The sequence below is a fragment of the Streptopelia decaocto genome (genome assembly GCF_964273445.1).
Source record: "Streptopelia decaocto genome assembly, chromosome: 11".
NCBI lineage: Eukaryota > Metazoa > Chordata > Aves > Columbiformes > Columbidae > Streptopelia > Streptopelia decaocto.
Window position 1 is genome coordinate 15,508,671 of NC_138666.1, and position 18,690 is coordinate 15,527,360.

Genomic DNA, 18,690 nt, shown 5'->3' on the forward strand with positions numbered 1-18,690 from the left:
CTGTGGGTTTCTGACTGTCACTCTAACATCGGAGATCGAGAATACCTGAATTGTACCCCCAGAGCCCTTGTCTAACTCTGCATATGCCAACCCTCGCTCAATGTGTTGACGTGAATGTGAAGGGTGGGGGGTTTTGCTTTGCTTTGGGTTTTGGTTTGGGTATGGTGTGTTTTGGTGCTGTGTTTTTAATTTATTATTATCATCTGTTTATTCTCATAGCTGAAGCTGTGGAAGTGCATCGCTTTTTTAGATAGTGCATGTGAAATCTTGCCACTATAAATTCACTGTTGTATACAATTGCCTTTAAAATGCATGCATGCTTATACCCCAAATAACAAAAAGGAGCCCTGAAGTGTATGATTCTTTAGGTGGTTAAAAAATATCATTTCTGAAGCACAGCCTTTCAGTCCCATGGCTGAGGGCAATGCTTGTTTTGCTGATCCTTCCCAGTCTGTTTGGAGGGCACCACTGGCTCTCTCCTGCTGTTTTGCAGTAGAAGGTGGGGGCCGAGTTATTTTGTGTTGACAGAGATTTACTCTACAGACTTGGAAATCTTTATCTCTGTTGAAGAGAATTGGACAGACTTTATGGTTATCCAGATTTATCTGTAGCCACGAAGGACACAGCTTGCTGCAGAGGGATAATATCTCCCAGCCCAGCAGAAAGAGTGTTTGCTTCGTCATGAAGTGCCGATTCAGCTGCGGTGATAGTGGCAAGAGCAGTAATACTACAAACCATATCATGGTGTCAGTGAGGCTAAAATTAATATAGCCCATAACATGGAAATGGGGTAATAAATGATACCTGTACACTTGCAGCAGTTTGTAGACAACCCGTCCAGTGCGATCGGTATGACAAACCAAGGAGCTAACCTGAAAAGCCTTGAGGGAATTATGTTTTTTTTACTCAGACTGTTCTCTGGGAGGAAGAACTGGTTTGCTTATTTAGGATTTTTGGTCTTTGCAGGAAACTTGAGTTTTCATTTCCCAGGCAGGCATTAGGATTTCAGACCTGGTTCAGATGGCTGGCTGCTCGTCACCTGGACTGGCAGGGAGCAAAGCTCATCTCTTGTCTCTGTGCTAGCCCACAAACCGTTCCATCAGAGAGCCTTCCCTTTCACATTCCAGCTCTTGTGTTCTTGGCCTCAGGTGGTGCCTGGGCCTGATGGAAGAGGTAGAGGTTTATATTTTATTCCCTCTTCATTCTGTGTGTTTGTTGCCTCATGATGCCTTCTGGGTCTCTGTCTCTTCTATCACTATCTCTTACCTTGGGACTTTAAGGCAAATTTCTTTTTGGCCTCTCAGCATCTCTTGACCACTTTCTAACCCTTTTGCTTGGATTTTCCTTTTTCACGTGTCCAAGTGCAGAGGTTTCTTGCTGAGTTTAGAGCACCCGTGAGAAGCGTCAAGGAATGAGGACGGGAAGTTGGATAAACCAAGAGGCTTTGCCTGAATTCACAGCTGGGGACAGAGGTGGTGACCCAGACAGGAGCATCCTCCAGAGACAGAGCACACGCTTCCCAATCCTAAAGCTTTCTGAAAATACAAACTCCAGCAAGGTTTACCCTTGACTTTTTTTTTGTTTGTTTGGGTCTTTTTTGTTTTGTTTGGATTTCTTTACATTTTCATTTGTGACATGTACTTCAATATCTCTCATAAAACTCTCAGCAGCCGAATAATTGCTAACTTCTTGTCATACAGTGCTTGGTACAAAGGGGCTGGAAGGCAAGCAGCTTTTCTTTTAAAGGTTTTAAGAGTTCACAAGAAAAGAGTGAAATATGAGAAACACATTGGCAAAGGCCTCTGGAAATGAAGCGTGGGGCAGCATGTCTGTTGGGGTTTTCTGTTTGTTTGTCTGTTTTCCCCTCAAAGATGAGTCGCTTTATTTACCTTCAGCTCTTCCACATGGAGAGACACGTTTGCTTTCGCAGCATTAGCTCGTTCACAGGACAGCAGTGGCAGCGGATCTGTCCCCGGGTCCCCGACCACCGCAGCTGCTCAGCAGACGCTGGTCGTGCTCAGCTGGAGCCACCAGCTCCGCGCAGAAGTGACAGCGTGGCTAATGAAACCGTGTCTGCATACTTCAGGTACGTCTTTTGTAAAGATACTTCCAATTCAAATTAATATCAAATCCATAGTGACTCATCAGTTCTTCCGGAGTTGGATGAAAGCTCTGGCCTGATACAAGTCTCTCACCTTGACCCTGCTGAGATCAGCCTCTTCTGGTTTGTGTCCTAACGTGAACTGAAAACAACCAATTCCTTAATCAAGTGAATGAAAACATGTGAGAGCAGCTGGGCCAGCAGCAGCGACTCTGCTTCCCACTGGTGCCCACCCAGCTCCCATTTCCTCCCGAACATCAGCTGCTTTGGCAGAGGGACCATCTTCCCGTCCCCGCTTTGCACAGCAGGTCTCACAGTGACGTCCTGATCCGTTGCTGCTTCTCTCGATACTGTCATAATACAGATATGAATAATCCAATACATCTTTACTTGATTTTGCATTAAGCTTACACCTGATATACTCATTAACACTTGCATTATATTCCCTCTGAAATACTCTGAATGCTGTATTATTGCCAGCGCTAAAAGAATAAACAGCACAGAGTAGCTTTCTGCATTACAGCCTCAAATATTTTATGCTACATTATCACAATAGCATATAATACAGAGTATTATATAGTTCTACATTACTTTAAAAGCTTTGTTTGAAGTTCTTTCTTTCAGGAACAACTTGCTTTCCTGCATCAGGTATCGCAATATTCTTGACATACTTGTAGTGTCAGCTGTCTCAGGGTTTTTCTTTTGTTCAGTAGGCTTTAAAATACTAGTGACTATGTCTGCTTTGGACTGGTTGCATTGTCTTTTGGAAAAGTCAAACTTATAGGGGGCAAGCATGCTGCTAAGTTTAATTTAGCATATGAATTTATCTTTGTAGTTCTGTATATTGACCTCTATGTTTAGAAATTGTAAATGTTAGGAAATAGCTTTTGTGAAGTCTTGAAAAAATAGTGTATGTGATGTTGGGAGCACAGCTGAAGCTGTTCCTAAATATGAAATTAGGCATTGTGGAACAACTTTTGGAGATTGGTATGTAATTCAAAGGTGAGCTCTACTAAAGTATCCTGTTCTAGAGTCAGCCTTCTGATTTAAGGCCAAATGTTGATTGTTTCAAAACATGGCAATATAATCAGGAAAAATTTGAGCCTAACCTGGTTAACAACTATGAGGCAATTGGTCCTTTCATTTTGCTTTTGATTTCCTTAAACAAAACCCAAGGAAAGCCTTGGTAGCAGTTACAGCACATTATTATTATTATTATTATTATTATTATTATTATTATTATTATTATTATTATTATTATTATTATTATTATTATTATTATTGCTACTACTACCTTTCTCATTACCATACAGACTTCTTGTCTCAAGAGCTGCAAAGTTTCCGTACTGGCTTATTTCCATACCTTAATTATTAAAACAAACAAACAAAAAAACCACAACAGAACTTAGCAGTTCTGAAAGCAACCATTATTACTAGTGCTATAATACATTTCATTTTCCCACTAGACAATAAAGTTACTGAAAAAATTAATCTGTTGGAAATTATACCACAGAAAGTGAATTCTGAACTATGGAAAATAAGACTCAGCCACTATAGCCTCCAACACAGATTAAGTGTTCAGGTGCTGCTCAGCCAGTAAAAATAGAGTAGGTGTGCTGTGAATTAAAAAAAAAAGGCAAAAATAGCAGTCTCAATACATACGATTTTCATTAGCAAACTTTATATATTCATAACTATTTAAAATGTGGAATCTCTCTTTACATGTGTGCGTATACACACACAAACCCCCACCTTTTTCATTAGCTAAGTACATCTTTTAATCTGCTACGATTAACAGCTTTATACAAAGAGAGTAAGTTGTGTTTCTTTTTAGTTTCTACCATATGAAAGTTCAGAGACAGATGGACAGATATTTAGAAATGAAAATACTTCTCAATAATGAATTGTGTTGGAAAGATATGTTCCTTCAACTAGCTCCTTATTTTCAGTATTCTTAAATCTCTGTAGAGCATGCGGTACTTCACAAACAAAGAGATAATGAATCCTTACTTTTTGTACCAGGGAAAGATACTTTTAAAATTAAATTAACATGGCTGTTACCAAGGCTACCGAACGTCATAGTTTTTGTTTTCAAAAGCTGCAAAGGAGTAGTAGTGATTCAAAATATTGCTCGGAGCTGTTCTCACATTTTGCATTTTCAAAAGATTCCTTGGTGTGAAAGTGGCCATATTGCTACAGCAGCAAATCTCTATATATTAATTAAATATGTGAACTAGACTTTTCTTCTAGTGTTTGCCACAAATAAAATATGCAAAACGCCTTCTAAAGAACATCTGATGTGAGAATGATTTAACTTTTTGCTTGGCTGAGCACAGTGGAAATGGGGAATTTGTCTCTGGAGCAGCGCGCCATCACCTGACACGTCAGCAGAAAAGAGACACGTTGGGCTTCATTCCCACGTTTCCCTCGAGTTCCCACTGCTGAGGTGCTGCAAACCCTCCACATCTCCATCCTCCCGTCAGCACCTGGATGGTGCCGAGCTCCACACAGGAATGCAATGAGCTCCATCCTCATCTGCTCTGCCTTTGCAAAAATGCTTCAAAATTTAGATAATTGAGATTTTTATCACTACCTCTGTATATTTTTTTTCTCTGTATCACCAAATGATTTTTGAACAGTCAAGCAGACTGCTGGTTTTGTACCCTGTCAGGTGTGCCCAGGCTGGTTCATGTTCAGAGCAATCAAAGATGCTGAAGGGAGTGGAGCATCTCCCGTGTGAGGAAAGGCTGAGGGAGCTGGGGCTCTGGAGCTTGGAGGAGACTGAGGGGTGACCTCATTAATGTTTACAAATATACAAAGGGTGAGTGTCACGAGGATGGAGCCAGGCTCTTCTCGGTGACAAACAATGATAGGACAAGGGGTAATGGGTTTAAGCTGGAACATAAGAGGTTCCACTTAAACTTGAGAAGAAACTTCTTCTCAGTGAGGGTGGCAGAGCCTGGCCCAGGCTGCCCAGGGGGGCTGTGGAGTCTCCTTCTGTGCAGACATTCCAACCCGCCTGGACACCTTCCTGTGTAACCTCATCTGGGTGTTCCTGCTCCATGGGGGGATGGCATTGGATGAGCTTTCCAGGTCCCTTCCAATCCCTGACATTCTGTGATTCTATGAATGACCCTGCCCTGGCAGAGCTGGTGCTGGATGCTCGGATGGACGCACCGTGTTCTTGCAGGTGAGCGGGGGACGAGCCTTTGGGTGCAACCTTGAAACCTCGTGTTATGTGGGAATTCACCCCACCCAGGGACAGAAACAGGAATCTTCCTGCTGGCGTGGCTGGCCCTGGGTCTCCTCGCTTTCTCTTGATTTCTCCACTTTGATTTTGAGTTGGGAACTGCCCTGCTTTTGAAACACCTGAATCTATCTGATTCTGATGGACTCTCATGGCTGCTAAAAGCAGTATTCCAGAGCTGTATCTGTGCTGCTTTCCCCTGCTGGGCAAGTACGTTGTCAGAAAAAAAAAACCAACCAGCACCTTATTTTATATTTTATTTATTTTCTCTTTTTCTTTTTTTTTTTTCTTTGTTTTTTTTTTTAGGGAAAACCTAAAAGCTACAAATGCCATGGAGGGTGTAGTTCATTTTCTGAGCTTCACTACTGGAGCTCTAAAAACCTTTTTTTTTCTTTTTTTCTTTTTTTTTTTTTTTTTTTACAGAAAAACTTTTTGCAAGAATCAGCATGTAAACAAGAAGCCACTTCAGCCTCAGAGACCATGTCATCATTTCCTCGTGGTTGTCTTGCTCGTGGGTCTCTGAGATGCGGCCGAGGGTGCCTCATCCTCCTCAGCAACTCCCCCCTGAGGGTAGACCACAAAACACAGCTTCTGTCCCCAGCACGTCACGGACTCTACGAAGAGCAAACATGTAGGGAGTTAATAGGGATGGTTAATAGGGATGCTCGAACTCTTCTAAACAAAAGCGTGATGCTGGGGCGATGCAGCATGTGAATGAACGGGGCATCTTCCCAGCCGGGGCCGTTCGACCCCGCTGCACAGCTGAGTGCCCCCTTCAACCCTTTCACCTCCAGCTCAGCTGTGACTCAGTGTCTGCGCAGGAGGGGCGGTGGAGAATGGGCAGCTCTAGGGATGCCCACACACAGCCCTTCCCTGGCCCCCGGCTGTGCCAGCAGCCGAGCCCCACCACAGCCGGTGGAAACCCAGGCAGAGCCAAGGGCTGCAGGGTGCTTGTTTGACAGCCCTCGCCTCGTGGCAGAACAATTAAAAGTCAAACACAGCCAAAACATAGAAGACTTGTGTGCAATTTTAATTTTATGGGAGTGATAATGTAAGGCTTTCTTTTGAGTGTGAAATTATTCATCGTGTCGTGTTGGGCTTGTGCAGCGGGACGTGCAGGTGGCACAGTGGGAGGAAAGCAGGCTGATGGGGAGGCAAAGCTCTTGGCTGTTTATTAGTCCTTTTGTGATAACTTATTTAGCCTCCATGGACTCAGAGTTACATTCCCATGCATCTGCTCTGGGACAGGCTGCCACGAGCAAGCTGAATGGATGGGGAGTTGCACAGGGGCACAAAAGGAGGCAAATGTGCCCAAGCAGAGCAAAGCCATTGCCCAAAGACAAGCGCTGTCCGGCCACTTTGTGCCAAGGGGCTGCCTGTGACTGAGAGAGGCAGTTGGGCTTGCACAGGTGGTTCCCTGGCTGGTTTAGTGCTGATGCAACCAAGGTTAAGCAGGTCCCAGCAGCCCCAGGAGCGCAGCGAGGCACCGCGGTGCTGGCTTACCTATTAGCCTATTTACACACTTTGGTTTATTTCTCCAATAGACTCCAAGGAAAAACACTGGCACTCCAGTTAAAATGATAATGAGTCCAACTCCACAGACGACCGGCTCGGAGTATAAGCTGAAGATCAGCAGAAATGCCCAAAATGCCAGGTAAGTGATGGGGACGAGGAGGTTCACCTACCAGGAGAGAGCAGAGCAGAGCACAACTGCAGAGCAGCAGCAGGGGCTGACCGGTGGCGGGGCTGCAGGGGACTGAAGGCAGCGCTGCGGCTTCAGGACCCCCCCATGGGTCATGCCCCCTTCCCTCCACCACTGTTGACCTCCCTGCCCATCACAGCGAGTTCACGAGGGGTCTGCCTGTGTATCCATTTTTTTTTATACTAATGACATTTTGGGACATGGTTTGGGACCTTAAAACATTATCACTAAATCAAAAAACAAGCCGTTCTTCAAAACGGGAGGAAGGAGGGCTTGGTGTGCCTGTCCCACCATTTGCATCGCTACTGCAACCCAGAGATTTAGCTTTCACATTGTCACCTTGATAGGTCTGAAGATTTTGGGTTTCTTCCAGCGTAACACTAACAGGCCTATAATTGTCACTCCATAGCAGAGGTAGTTAATAAATGACACGTAGTTGATTAGTGTGTATGTGTCTCCAACAAGCATGATGACAAGGGTGGCCAAACACTGCAAAGAGAGAAGCATAGCCTTACTTGAGTCATTACTAGAAAAGGCAGCTTAAAATCAACAAAAATAAGCCCCAAACCCCCCATTAAAGCAGTTAGACTTCTTTTGTTTACGGCCACTGCTGGGCATCTGCTGCCTCCTGCAGTTCAGTGCGTTATCCCCAAGCTGTGGGGATGGGGCTGAATGGGGATTTAGGGTTATTTGGGGCATGCTGAAGCCAGAGCCCAGCCAGTCTGTTTGTAAATACTCAGGGGTGCTGGCAGAGGGGGGCTGTGCTGCCCGTGGCCCCACTCACCCATCTCTGTTGTGTGTTTTAAAGGCTATTGAGCTCTATGGGATGAAAGAAGTATTTCTTGCAGACTAACACATTGCGGTCAGTGCACTACATTGTTGCAGGTGGCCTATGTATTATCAAGAATAAGTGCTTTGCCCTTTAACTCTGCTGGCCCACAGCTTATGCTGCAGATGACTGGCATCATTAATCTTTTGAGCATCGCTTGTGTTTGGAAACTGGTGGATGGTAGAAATTTCCGTGCCTATGCTTGCCTGTTTGTACTGTATTATTTCTGCATTACTCTGTAAAGCCAAGAGAGCTGGCTCAGGAGTCAAGGGGTTGTTCCTTGGGTCCTGCACCCCTGCCTGTCGGTACCCCCAGGAGCTGAGCCCCTGCCTGCACCACATACCGGTCCTGTGAATGTTGTCTGCTGGTGGCCAGAACCTGAAGGAAACTAAATACCCAAATCCCTCCAGAGACCACTCAGGAGTTTGGTCTGTGTTACTCCAGGCACTCCTTTTGCTTATGTCACTTTTTCATAATTAGCTGTTTCAATAGCAATGTCCTCTCGGGACAGATGGCTTCTGTGCCACTGGCACCAGGAATTAAGCACCACCACAGTCAAATGTGCCTTTGGTCCCTTCATGCCCTTGTTCAAAGCCTCACAGGCTTGGCAGGGGGTTTTCAATGCCTTGAGCAGCCTCTCCACAAAATGGATTTAAAATAGGGTGGTGTTTTATATTGACATCATATAACATGTTCCCTGCTTTCCTCTGACAGGCACACAATATCGTATGCACATACGACCCTCTCCTGCCACTGACGGGTTTTGGAGCGGTGAGATCTTGCGTGTAGGTGACACTGATGTGTCAGACCTGCTCGTGGTGTGGGTGTGATCCCTGAGCGGTGCGAGGCTCACAGGGGTGTGCTACCCCCCCTGGCCACCCAGCCACGGGCACAGAGCAGGCGGGACAGCCAGCTGCTCCTCACTGCCTTGCAAAAAAAGCCCAGCCTCTTTATTTTACATCTAACTTGGCCCCTTGATTTTTGAAAGGATTAGTAAAAATACAGGTCTCGCTGGTGATGTTAAAAAAGCCTTTCTCCACATACAAAGAAATCTTTCTCCATGCAAAAAGCTAGGTGTGATTCACTGGAAGGGAAAAAGGAACCTGATGTATTAATTAAGTTTGCCTAAAGTCTGACCCAGTTTGCTATTGTAGCTGCCTACGCCGTATTATTTTTATATTTCTATTTCTTAAGGAATTAATATTTCATAGCAGCATTTGATATACCCTGATCTGCATTAAAATGCTTACAAGTGATGAACTGATATGCAGCATTGGTTCTGTGATTGGCACTACAATTCACAGAGAATGGTTTGAGTTGGGAGGGCTGGTGTACGCCTGATAGATCGCCCAGATCGGCTTGGGTGGCCCCCTCATGTTGGGGCTATTTCACAGCGAAACAGCCTCTGAAACTCAGCATGTTATTTTAGCTGATGTATTTTTAAGGACAAAGGAGTTCTGCTTCCTCAGCACCATCGGAGCTCATCTGCCTGGCAGGAGAACATGATGGGGCCAGTGGCTGCTGCTTGCCGGGGCAGGATGGGGACAGTGTACCCCAAAACCCTGCACAGGCAACATGTGAGATGTTTGTGACGGAGCACTAGGCCCCAGGAATGCCATAAAGCCTCAGCTAGATGGGTATTTTGTCGTAAAAGTGGAATGTGCAGGAGGCTTATCTGGCGAAATTTGGTCTGGGTGTATTGTGCCAGTATTGCTGTTAGAGCCAGGAGACACATAAATGTGCACCTTCCCAGTGCATCTGGGGTCAAACCCTCACTGGTTTAATATCAGTGGTAAATCTAGAGCTGGCAGCAGAGGATGCAGCCAAGATTTCAAGCAAATGCCTTTTGGGAAATTCCCTTGCTCGGGCCATGCAGCTGGGGAGGGCAGCACCAGGAGTCATTTCCCTCTTTAACATCTGCTGCAGTAAAGCCCATCGCATATTCTAGCTTCACCGTTGGTAAAACTGTATAAAGCTCTTTGATTCAAGTAATAACTTCTGTAAGTCATTAGTATCGTGGACATTTATGGTGTATAAAAAGTGAGAAAAATCTTCTTCCCATGGGAGCACAGCGGCAAGCTGACCAGCCCCAAACCCTCCCACCGCTTGATCTGTTGGTTTTTGATCTTTGCAGGTGACCTCTTGTCTACCTGACACATTCAGCAGATGCATTAATTAGGGCCACTCTAATCACTGTCCCTACTTAATTTTTTGGCCCACAGAAAAATACCCCATGTCCTCAGAGCACTGTCTGATCATTCCTCACAAGGCGCCTTGCTCATTGAAAGTAAGAGACTTTAGGAGCACTTTGTCCTCTCCGTGGGACCCGCCATGTCTCTGGCTTTGGCGGTGGGATTTAAACCAGCCCTGCCTGGGTGGGATTAGCAGTGACCACAGACATTTCCAAATGTTTGTGGAAAGCAGGTAAAATTGGTCAAAAAGCTTGTCTTTTGTTACAGAAGCATCCCTGTTTCAAAAGCCAGTCTCTGCCTCTGCTGTGGGTAGGGCCAGTGGTAACCGGCTTTTATTGCAGGTCAAGTGAGGTGTGAGGGAACCCTCCAGGCGTCAAGGGTGGTTGGGAGCGGGAGGAATTATTTCTGAGGCTGAAGGCTGTTCCTCTCTGGGGCTGTTGGAACTGCCAACACCCACCAGCAGCACTCCAGGCTGACTTGCTTCTCCTCTTCTGGGGTAAAACGGCCTCTCAGGGGATTTTTCCAGCTCTCCACTCCACAATTCAGTATTTCTAAAAGCAGGTTACAGGGCGACAGAGCAGAGATGGTAAAACTTACGCAGACGAGCAGGGCCGGGATGGGCGTGCAGTGCTTGACGTGGATCATGGCAAGCAAACTCGGCAAATGGCCTTCTCGGGCACCAGAGAAACATAACCTGGAAAGAAGAACAGTAACGCTGAATCCCCTGGCTCTACAACAGCCTGTTCAATATCTAGCCATGTAACATCTCCAATCTCAACTGCCTGCATCGGTCTGGGCGCGGAAGGGAACTGTGGCCAGCAGGTGCCGGTCTGTGACTGGGGAGACCACTAGAGACTGCCAGCATAACACGGTGTAAGTTATCTCAGCTAGATCCTTCAGAATATGAAGCCTTTAATGGCTACTGTGATCTGTGAAATGGACTGCTCTGAGATGCCAAACTACCTCTGAGGAGGAGGAGGAGGACGGAAATCTGTGCAGTCCCTGCCTGCTGGCCAGCAGTCTGCTTGCCCAGGGTGGGATGAGTACTGTGTAGGTTGTGAGGTGATCAGCCATACATAGGCAAGGCATAAAGAGACCTCATATATATTTTGAGTGTCAGAAATGTTTTGGATAAGGTTTAACATGCCTTAATATTTCCTTTTAAAGCGTATAATCTGTTAGGTATGCGCTCAGATTTGTCGCATCTCATGATACTTGTGAAAATGCTGAGATAAATAACTTTCACAAGATATTTGACTTGTTTCCTCAAAAAAATTTTGTAACTTTTTAATTAAGTTCAGACAGGTGAAGTAATATAAATAGATTTTACAGATTCTGGTCCCACTATCAGCAGTGTGCAGGCAAAGCATCTTGCCTGAAAGCAGTTTTTTCCAGCATGGGAAGGAAAATATCTGTAATTTGGAACAGCACCAGGCCCTAAAACTCCTCTTTGAGCAAAGCACAGTTTAGCTTGTAGCTACTGGAGCTTTATTGATGTAAAATGACTAAGGTTCCATGTTAAAGCTGTGTTTGGCTCTTACTGTGAGCAATTCCACATCTGCAGACAGTTTCAGTAGCTCATAAGGATGATTTTGCAAGAGATTCCATGATTCAATATTACATTTGCTGATTAAAAACAAAGCAATTCATATCTGAATGTATGCAACACACCCAACAACGACCTCATGCTCCACAACATCCAAAATATCTAGCTAGCATTTCTTTAGCAAATTAAATTAAAGCAGCCCCTCCCCAAATTAGATAATGTTCATAAAATTGTACTCCATCTAACCTTGACGAGGTAAAAAGGTATCCATTTATTCCTCCAAATGTAGATAGGGCCACTGAGACTGGCATAACCCAGGAAAAATAGCCCAGTAACTTTTCACCAAATGTCTAAAGCAACAGAAGGCAGAGAAACTGAAATACACTGCAAAGCACAGAACTGAAATCAAAGTGTATTTTAGACATCCAGGGAATGGTTTACTTACTACCGCCACAGCGTTGGAGGACAAGAGCTCTTGGGGTGACATGGCAGTGAAATATGCAATGTTGGTGAACGTATACACAAATGTCACCAATGGGATGGATATGAATATGGCACGAGGTAGGTTCCTAATAAAAGAATCAGGAGGGTAGATAAGAAATTACAGTCATGCACAGTGAGACCACAACAACAACCGTGTACAGCCTGGGGAAGGTCACCCAGCTAGGTGGGTTCATTGGCTGTTTCTCCAGAGGGAACCGTGTTTCCATAGGCTCTGACCCGCTGCAGGCTGGAGAAGGCTAAAAGTGCTATGAAATGCCACGTCTGCAGAGGGCAGCAACCTGGGCCAAAACCACCATGTGCTCCCTTTGGGCTGTTGGTTGGGACTGAGGCAGCGTGTTGCTGAAAAACGCAGTAGCCTTTTCTCAATAACCCTAGGTACAAGTACCAGTGGTGGAATAAAACGCCATGTTTTGCTTTACCTTTGCCCGCTCTGAAAAGGGACAGGATCCTGTTGTCCAGGTGGCTGCCTTGGCCCACCCCATGCTGTAAACCTGGTCTGGTCATAAAATGCCATGGCCACTTAGAGTAGAACAGATGTACTTGGCCTCTGATTCAGAGACCTCCTTAGAGGTGGACACCTGAACCATTCTGTATCTAACGCAATCATGCACTTTTCTCTGTGTGTCAGATTTGGAAAAAATGTTTTTTAAAAAAGTATTTAGCCTTTGTGATTTTGAACAGATTTAGTAAAAATGGGAAGTTTTCTTGGTTATCCAGTTACTTTTTTTGTATTTTGGTTTCCCTTCAGAAACTGCAAAAATAAAAAATGACGTCCATTCACTCCTTTTTCTTTTTATTTTTCAAGTGAGGCCATATTTGCCTTATTTAAATCATAACTTTTCATTATTCAGCTTTGAAATTGTGGTGGTCCGTTACAATGTTGGTGTTCCATTGAGGGAAAACATTACCACACTTTCTTTATTCCTGCCAAGACCTCTGGACGGACACTTTACCACTCACTGGTGTGAAGGCGTGTGCAGAGCCACTCACAAGGCCGCAGCTTTAATTCATTTCCATCCAGGCTGTGTAACAGCTTAAACTTCTCAATTAATTGCTGTGTGCACTGGATGCCTAGAAATAACTAAGGCTCCACTTCATCAGCTCAGGAATGTTGAAATGTTTGAGCTTTGCTTTATAAAAATCACTTTCCCTCCAGCTCTCCCAGTCTGCTTGTGCCAATCCTTTCCAAGCCCCTTCCCACACCCAGGACCAGCAGTGACCTGATGTCAGTTGCCCCGGTGGGCGAGTGCCCACAGCTGTGCTGGGGCAGGGACCGCTGCCTTCATCGTGCAATGACTTTCTAATCTTCTCTGTTTAAGATCTCTGGGGAAGATCACCTTTGGGTGGGAAAGCAAAGTGACTTCCAGCATAAATCAATGTTTTTCTAATACAAGTGATTCTCCCTATAAAAACTTGTGTGGCACTGTATGATTGAACAGTGCCAGAGAGATACCGCTTTGTCTATAGGCTGGTTTGATTCAGTTAATGCTTTGTGCAATATGTTTCTAATTTCAGTGTTTCTTCCACTTGCCTGCTATTTGTTCTAGACAAAAAAATCCTTCATTTAGAAAGACTGGTCCCATAGACACAGAATGACATCGCTGCAGCTTATTAAATGAACAATATTACCAGATGGCTCCAATGTCTCAGCACTTCAAGAAAATGTGGATGGCATGGAAATGGATACTTGCCTGCGGGGATCAACCAGTTCTTCTGTTACATAGTTCAAGAAGTTCCAGCCACTGAAGGCAAACGACCCTTGAAGAAAAGCTAATGCTAAATGCCCCACCGACGGAGTCATCCAGAAATTGAATGCGTTGCTTGGTATCAGCTCTTCATAGCTTCCTGCACAGAGAGCGCAAGCAAGAGGTTAAACCATCCCTAGAGAAGTGCTACCTACAAGAGACACCAGGAAACAGGTGAACTTTTGGCTTTTATTCTTTATTGGATTTGAGACTTCATGCTCATGCTTATTCATTTTACACCCAGAGCACTTCAGATCTAAAGGACACACAACAGACTGAAAAATTTCAGTAACGATTGTGAAACATCCTCAGCTGCCCTCTGTTATTCTATCAAAACATCAAAACTGACAAGGTGGGTAGGAAAGGGACTTTTTTAAGGAGAAACAGCTGATTTCTCTATTGTGCCATCCTTTCCATGGCTGTGTGAGTACACAGCACCACGGTTCAGCTAAACCCTGGGTACCTTTGGGTCGGTTTTAAGGAGGAAATAGTGCAGTAAGTGGGAAAAATCAAGTCTATCAACAGTACGACACCCATGTTAGTGCTGTCTCACAGAGTACCTTTAAAGATCTGTATGAAGCCCACAATAATGATAAGGGTCAGGGCTAAGAGTTTTCCTGCTGTAAATATGTCCTGGATGCGTGTTGCCCATCGAACGCTGGAGCTGTTCACCCAGGTCAGGAGGACTGGAGAGCAAAAGACTGAATTCAGTGAAATGAAATTATGTTTATTTAAGAACACACAGGCAAAGCATCGAAAAGCACAGACTGATACAGGCGTTCCTGCCGGGAGCCAGGGTGAGGAGGAGCGTCGCCTTTCCCGAGGAGATCCCAGCTGCAGGGGCATCCCTGGCGGCCAGCAGCCTCCCCCCTCAGGCGCTGCCGCTCGGGGCTCCCCCAGCTCTAGGAACTGTGCCTGAGTAGTGCTCAACATGTGGGGATCGCTTCCTTCTCATGGAAACGGTGAACAGCTGGAGTCCCTGCAGCTCTGGTTTGCTTCTGCTGGCTCCGTAATTAATGCAGAGCCAGTGGCGGGCTGCTCTTCTACACACTCGCATTTGTGAATGTAAAAGAAGACTAGGAAGGGCTCAAATGTTTATGGGTAACCTGTGCTGGTGGGTCACCCATGCCAGGTGCCCATGGCTCTGAAGGGAGCACAGCCCTGTTCCATGCCACAGGATCACCTGCTGTCACTTTCCTCAGGACCCACAGGGGTTCGGGTGGCGTTGTGCACTGCTCCAGCCCATGGTGCTTGCTGCAGGCAAGTGGGAAGGGACAGAATATCCCACACCAGTCATGGTGCCTGTCCTGGGACCTCCCTGCTCGCCTTTTGGATTGTGGCCATGACCCCAGCCTGGCTGGGGTAGCCCCTTGAGCAGTCCCATGTAAAACTGAGGCAAACATTGTGTGTGCGCGAGAAGCAAATACTCACGTAAACACACCATGGAGAGGATCCTGGAGGCATTATAGGGGGGGATACAGTTAGGGAAGACGGGCTGCAGGACATAGTTTGAGAAGGTCAGAGAGATGACAGCTAGACTGGTCGGGTACATGATAAGCACTGCACTCCACAGCAGTAGAAACCTGAAAAGACAAGAAAAAGCACAAGAAAGCAGTGCTGGGGGTGTGCTGGAGGTAATGCACGCTCCGTGGTGCAGTGCTTCAGGATGGTGCCCGAGGCATCAAGATCAAGCACCTTTGTCCCCGTCACATCTAACAGTCACCTACTTGTGCCTCTCCTCATCCCTTTTCCCATGTTCCCAGTGCAATCTGAATTTTAAATTAAACATTTTTAAGCTAAGCACAGTTTAGGGATGTATAAAAGAGTGAGGATTATGTCCAGTGGGCATGCTTTGACTTAGCTGTGTATGTCAAAGTGAAAGCATCTCTGTTGCTCCTGGGCTGACATGTTAACTGCAGCACACAGCGGTCCCTACGTTGAAGGCATCTCTGAAGGCTTTTGGCAGGGCCGCCAGCTGTGGGCCAGCTGCACTCTTGTGGCTGCTACTGGCTCCTTGACGGTCACTAGGGGGTTTCTTGTCACCATTCAGCTCTGCAACCTGGGCCAGGCCAGCTTAGTGCTGCAGTGTTCTGCGACCACCCAACCAGGTCCCACCGGGGCTGGTTTTCTGCCTCCAGTTGCAGCTGATTGCACTGAATGAGGTACCCTTGCAAACATAAAGTGTGGGATATTTTGGTTTCTCACTCTAGGAAAAGGAAAAAAAATACTTATCTTGTAAAATCAGCAGTGCATCTGGCTAGTGTTTTAGGATATTTGAAGTAGTATTATTTCTGTAGTAGAAAATGAAATCCTTCTTGCCATGTACACATACATGTTAACTCTTTAACATACATGTATAAATGTAAAGTGCAGGGATACACAGCACATCCTTTACTTTGCCTTGTTTCTGAGAAGTATGGGGTCAATCTGATGCTTCCTTTTGTTATTAACTACCAGAGAGTTAATTTGGTAAGCTGGTGTGATGCAAAAGCTGGTCACCTTCCCAAATGGTACTATTGTTTTTAAAACCCAGTTTTGCTGTTTTGTTTTGCTTTCCCTCCTATTTATTTTTTGTGCGACTGCTTCCCCTTCCCCATTTTTCATGTTTTCCGTTGTGGTTCAGCATGGTTTTCGCCAAGTAACAGCTCTGTGCTGTTTGGTGCTGAGGGTGGCATACCCAGTTTGGGGCAGCTCTGCAAGCAGGAGCCTGAGCACGGGGCAAGCTAAGAAGTTGAACCCCAACACAGGAACTCACTGGGTTAAAACACTGAAGACCACCCTTGACTTAAAGACTGCAGGAATTGCTCACTGATAGGGTTAGGATGCTGGTGGTGCTCAGCGAGGTCAAGTTCAGCCCTCATTGCCACAGGAGCCCCATTCAGGTGTGCCCAGCAGCACTGCTGGTGGCTGCCAGGGTCGGGCAGAGCTGTGCCCACAGGGCCACAGGGTTTGCTGGGCAGAGGCCACCAGCTCTTCCCTGCCATGTTCATCTTAACCCGCACGCTTTATGTAGGCAGAGAACTATGTTCAGATAAAAACATTCAGTGGGGTGAATGACTCTGAAAAAGTATTTCGGGCAAAACTGACACTTTTATGCTGTGATATAGAGCACGTTACAGTTGGTATTGGGTAGAATACAGTTAAACGGGAATGTGAATTATTCAGTAGATTTCTGACAGTCAGTTTGTTTCAAGCTGAATTGAAATACATTCAGGACTGATAATGCCAATTAAAGTAAATGCAGAATTTCAGCAGAGGGTGACAAAGTTGCACTGTCAAATGGAGCTCAAAGAAGAGATGGCTTTAAAATAAGAAGGAAGCTTGCCTAAGATGTAGGCCCACTTTTACCTTGTGTGTTTTCCAGGCAAGTTTTAACCAAAGCCTGTTTCTGAGAAAAAGATCTCCACGCTAGTCACTCAGACAACGTTCCCGTCCCTGGCCATGCGGCCAGGGCTGCACTGCCGAGCGCTCGCCTTGGCCCTCGCGGGGCTGTCGGCAGCTGCCAGGAGCAGGACTGGGAGCCAGAGCTCCAGCCAGATGGGAATGGCTGTTCTTGTATTAAACTGCTCACGGGGAAGAGGCATTTGCTGTGGGTGGGAATTAATCCTGATGAAATTACCCAACAATCTGAGTGTTCTAGGAAGTCTTTGCTTTTAAAGCACCACCTTTTATCATATGTTGTGTTGGAAGAGTGTCCAGTTGTATTGTGTCCAGTTCTGGGCCCCTCAGTTCAAGAAGGACAGGGAACTGCTGGAGAGGGTCCAGCATAGGGCAACGAAGATGATTAAGGGAGTGGAGCACCTCCCTTATGAAGAAAGGCTGAGGGAGCTGGGTCTCTCTAGTTTGGAGAAGAGGAGACTGAGGGGTGACCTTATTAATGTTTATAAATATATAAAGGGTGAGTGCCATGAGGATGGAGCCAGGCTCTTCTCGGTGGCAAACAATGATAGGACAAGGGGTAATGGGATCAAGCTGGAACACAAGAGGTTCCACTTAAATTTGAGAAAAAACTTCTTCTCAGTAAGGGTGACAGACACTGGAACAGGCTGCCCAGGGGGGTTGTGGAGTCTCCTTCTCTGGAGACATTCAAAACCCGCCTGGACATGTTCCTGTGCGACCTCACCTGGGCGTTCCTGCTCTAGCGGGGGGATTGGACTGGATGATCTTTTGAGGTCCCTTCCAATCCCAAACATACTGTGATACTGTGAAGAGTTAAGACTGCCATCTCCTTAGCAAAGAACAACTGTTCCAGATCAGTTATGATTAATTTAAGTGACACAGGGCTGAATCTTCCTGCAGACATAACTGATTTTCAGATGTCCTCCCTATCATGGCGTATGAAATTTGATAACTGGAGGTGCGCTTTCTGCCCGGGGCAGCCATGCAGAGGGGGTGTAAACAGCTCTGGTAGCCCAAAGTCCAGCTTGAAGCAGGGAAATGTCATTGCGGCACACCTGGAGTTACTTTGCCTGGCTCTTCAAGCGGAAGGTGGGTAGTGGGAAAGTGGCTCTTCAAGTGGAAACTGCCCTGAGGGCTGAGTTGTGGCACTGAGAGCATCAGGAGCTGAACCCCATGCGGTCGGCTCTTATGGTTACTCAGTAATTTACAGCACTACAAGAACTGGAGAAGTTAAATCTTCTCTCATTCATGACTGAGAAACAATCAGACCTTTAGAAAAAGGCTGGACACAGCTGAATGTAGAGAAAAGGAAGGTGTGTCTGCTCCTGTGATCTTTCTTTGTTTCTTTTTAAATTTTTCTTCTTCTCTCTCTCCTGGGTGTTGGAGTTTGTGTGGGCAATCCAAGTATCTGCATGTGCTAATGGC

The 18,690-nt window shown here is 45.8% G+C and overlaps 1 protein-coding gene across 1 annotated transcript in view; it reads right to left on the reverse strand.

Annotated features, from left to right (window-relative positions):
- Nucleotides 1–5,685: 5,685 nt before the first annotated feature.
- The window catches only part of SLC7A10 (solute carrier family 7 member 10), a 38,595-nt gene continuing 25,590 nt past the window's right edge, over nucleotides 5,686–18,690 (reverse strand). The window contains exons 3-11 of the mRNA XM_082062779.1: nucleotides 15,298–15,449; nucleotides 14,427–14,552; nucleotides 13,813–13,966; nucleotides 12,063–12,186; nucleotides 11,864–11,967; nucleotides 10,669–10,765; nucleotides 7,390–7,539; nucleotides 6,852–7,029; nucleotides 5,686–5,962 (exon numbers count right to left, since the gene is read on the reverse strand). Of these exons, the coding sequence (XP_081918905.1) occupies nucleotides 5,835–5,962; nucleotides 6,852–7,029; nucleotides 7,390–7,539; nucleotides 10,669–10,765; nucleotides 11,864–11,967; nucleotides 12,063–12,186; nucleotides 13,813–13,966; nucleotides 14,427–14,552; nucleotides 15,298–15,449 (1,213 nt within the window). The 3' untranslated portion in view covers nucleotides 5,686–5,834. The remainder of the gene's footprint in view (nucleotides 5,963–6,851; nucleotides 7,030–7,389; nucleotides 7,540–10,668; nucleotides 10,766–11,863; nucleotides 11,968–12,062; nucleotides 12,187–13,812; nucleotides 13,967–14,426; nucleotides 14,553–15,297; nucleotides 15,450–18,690) is intronic.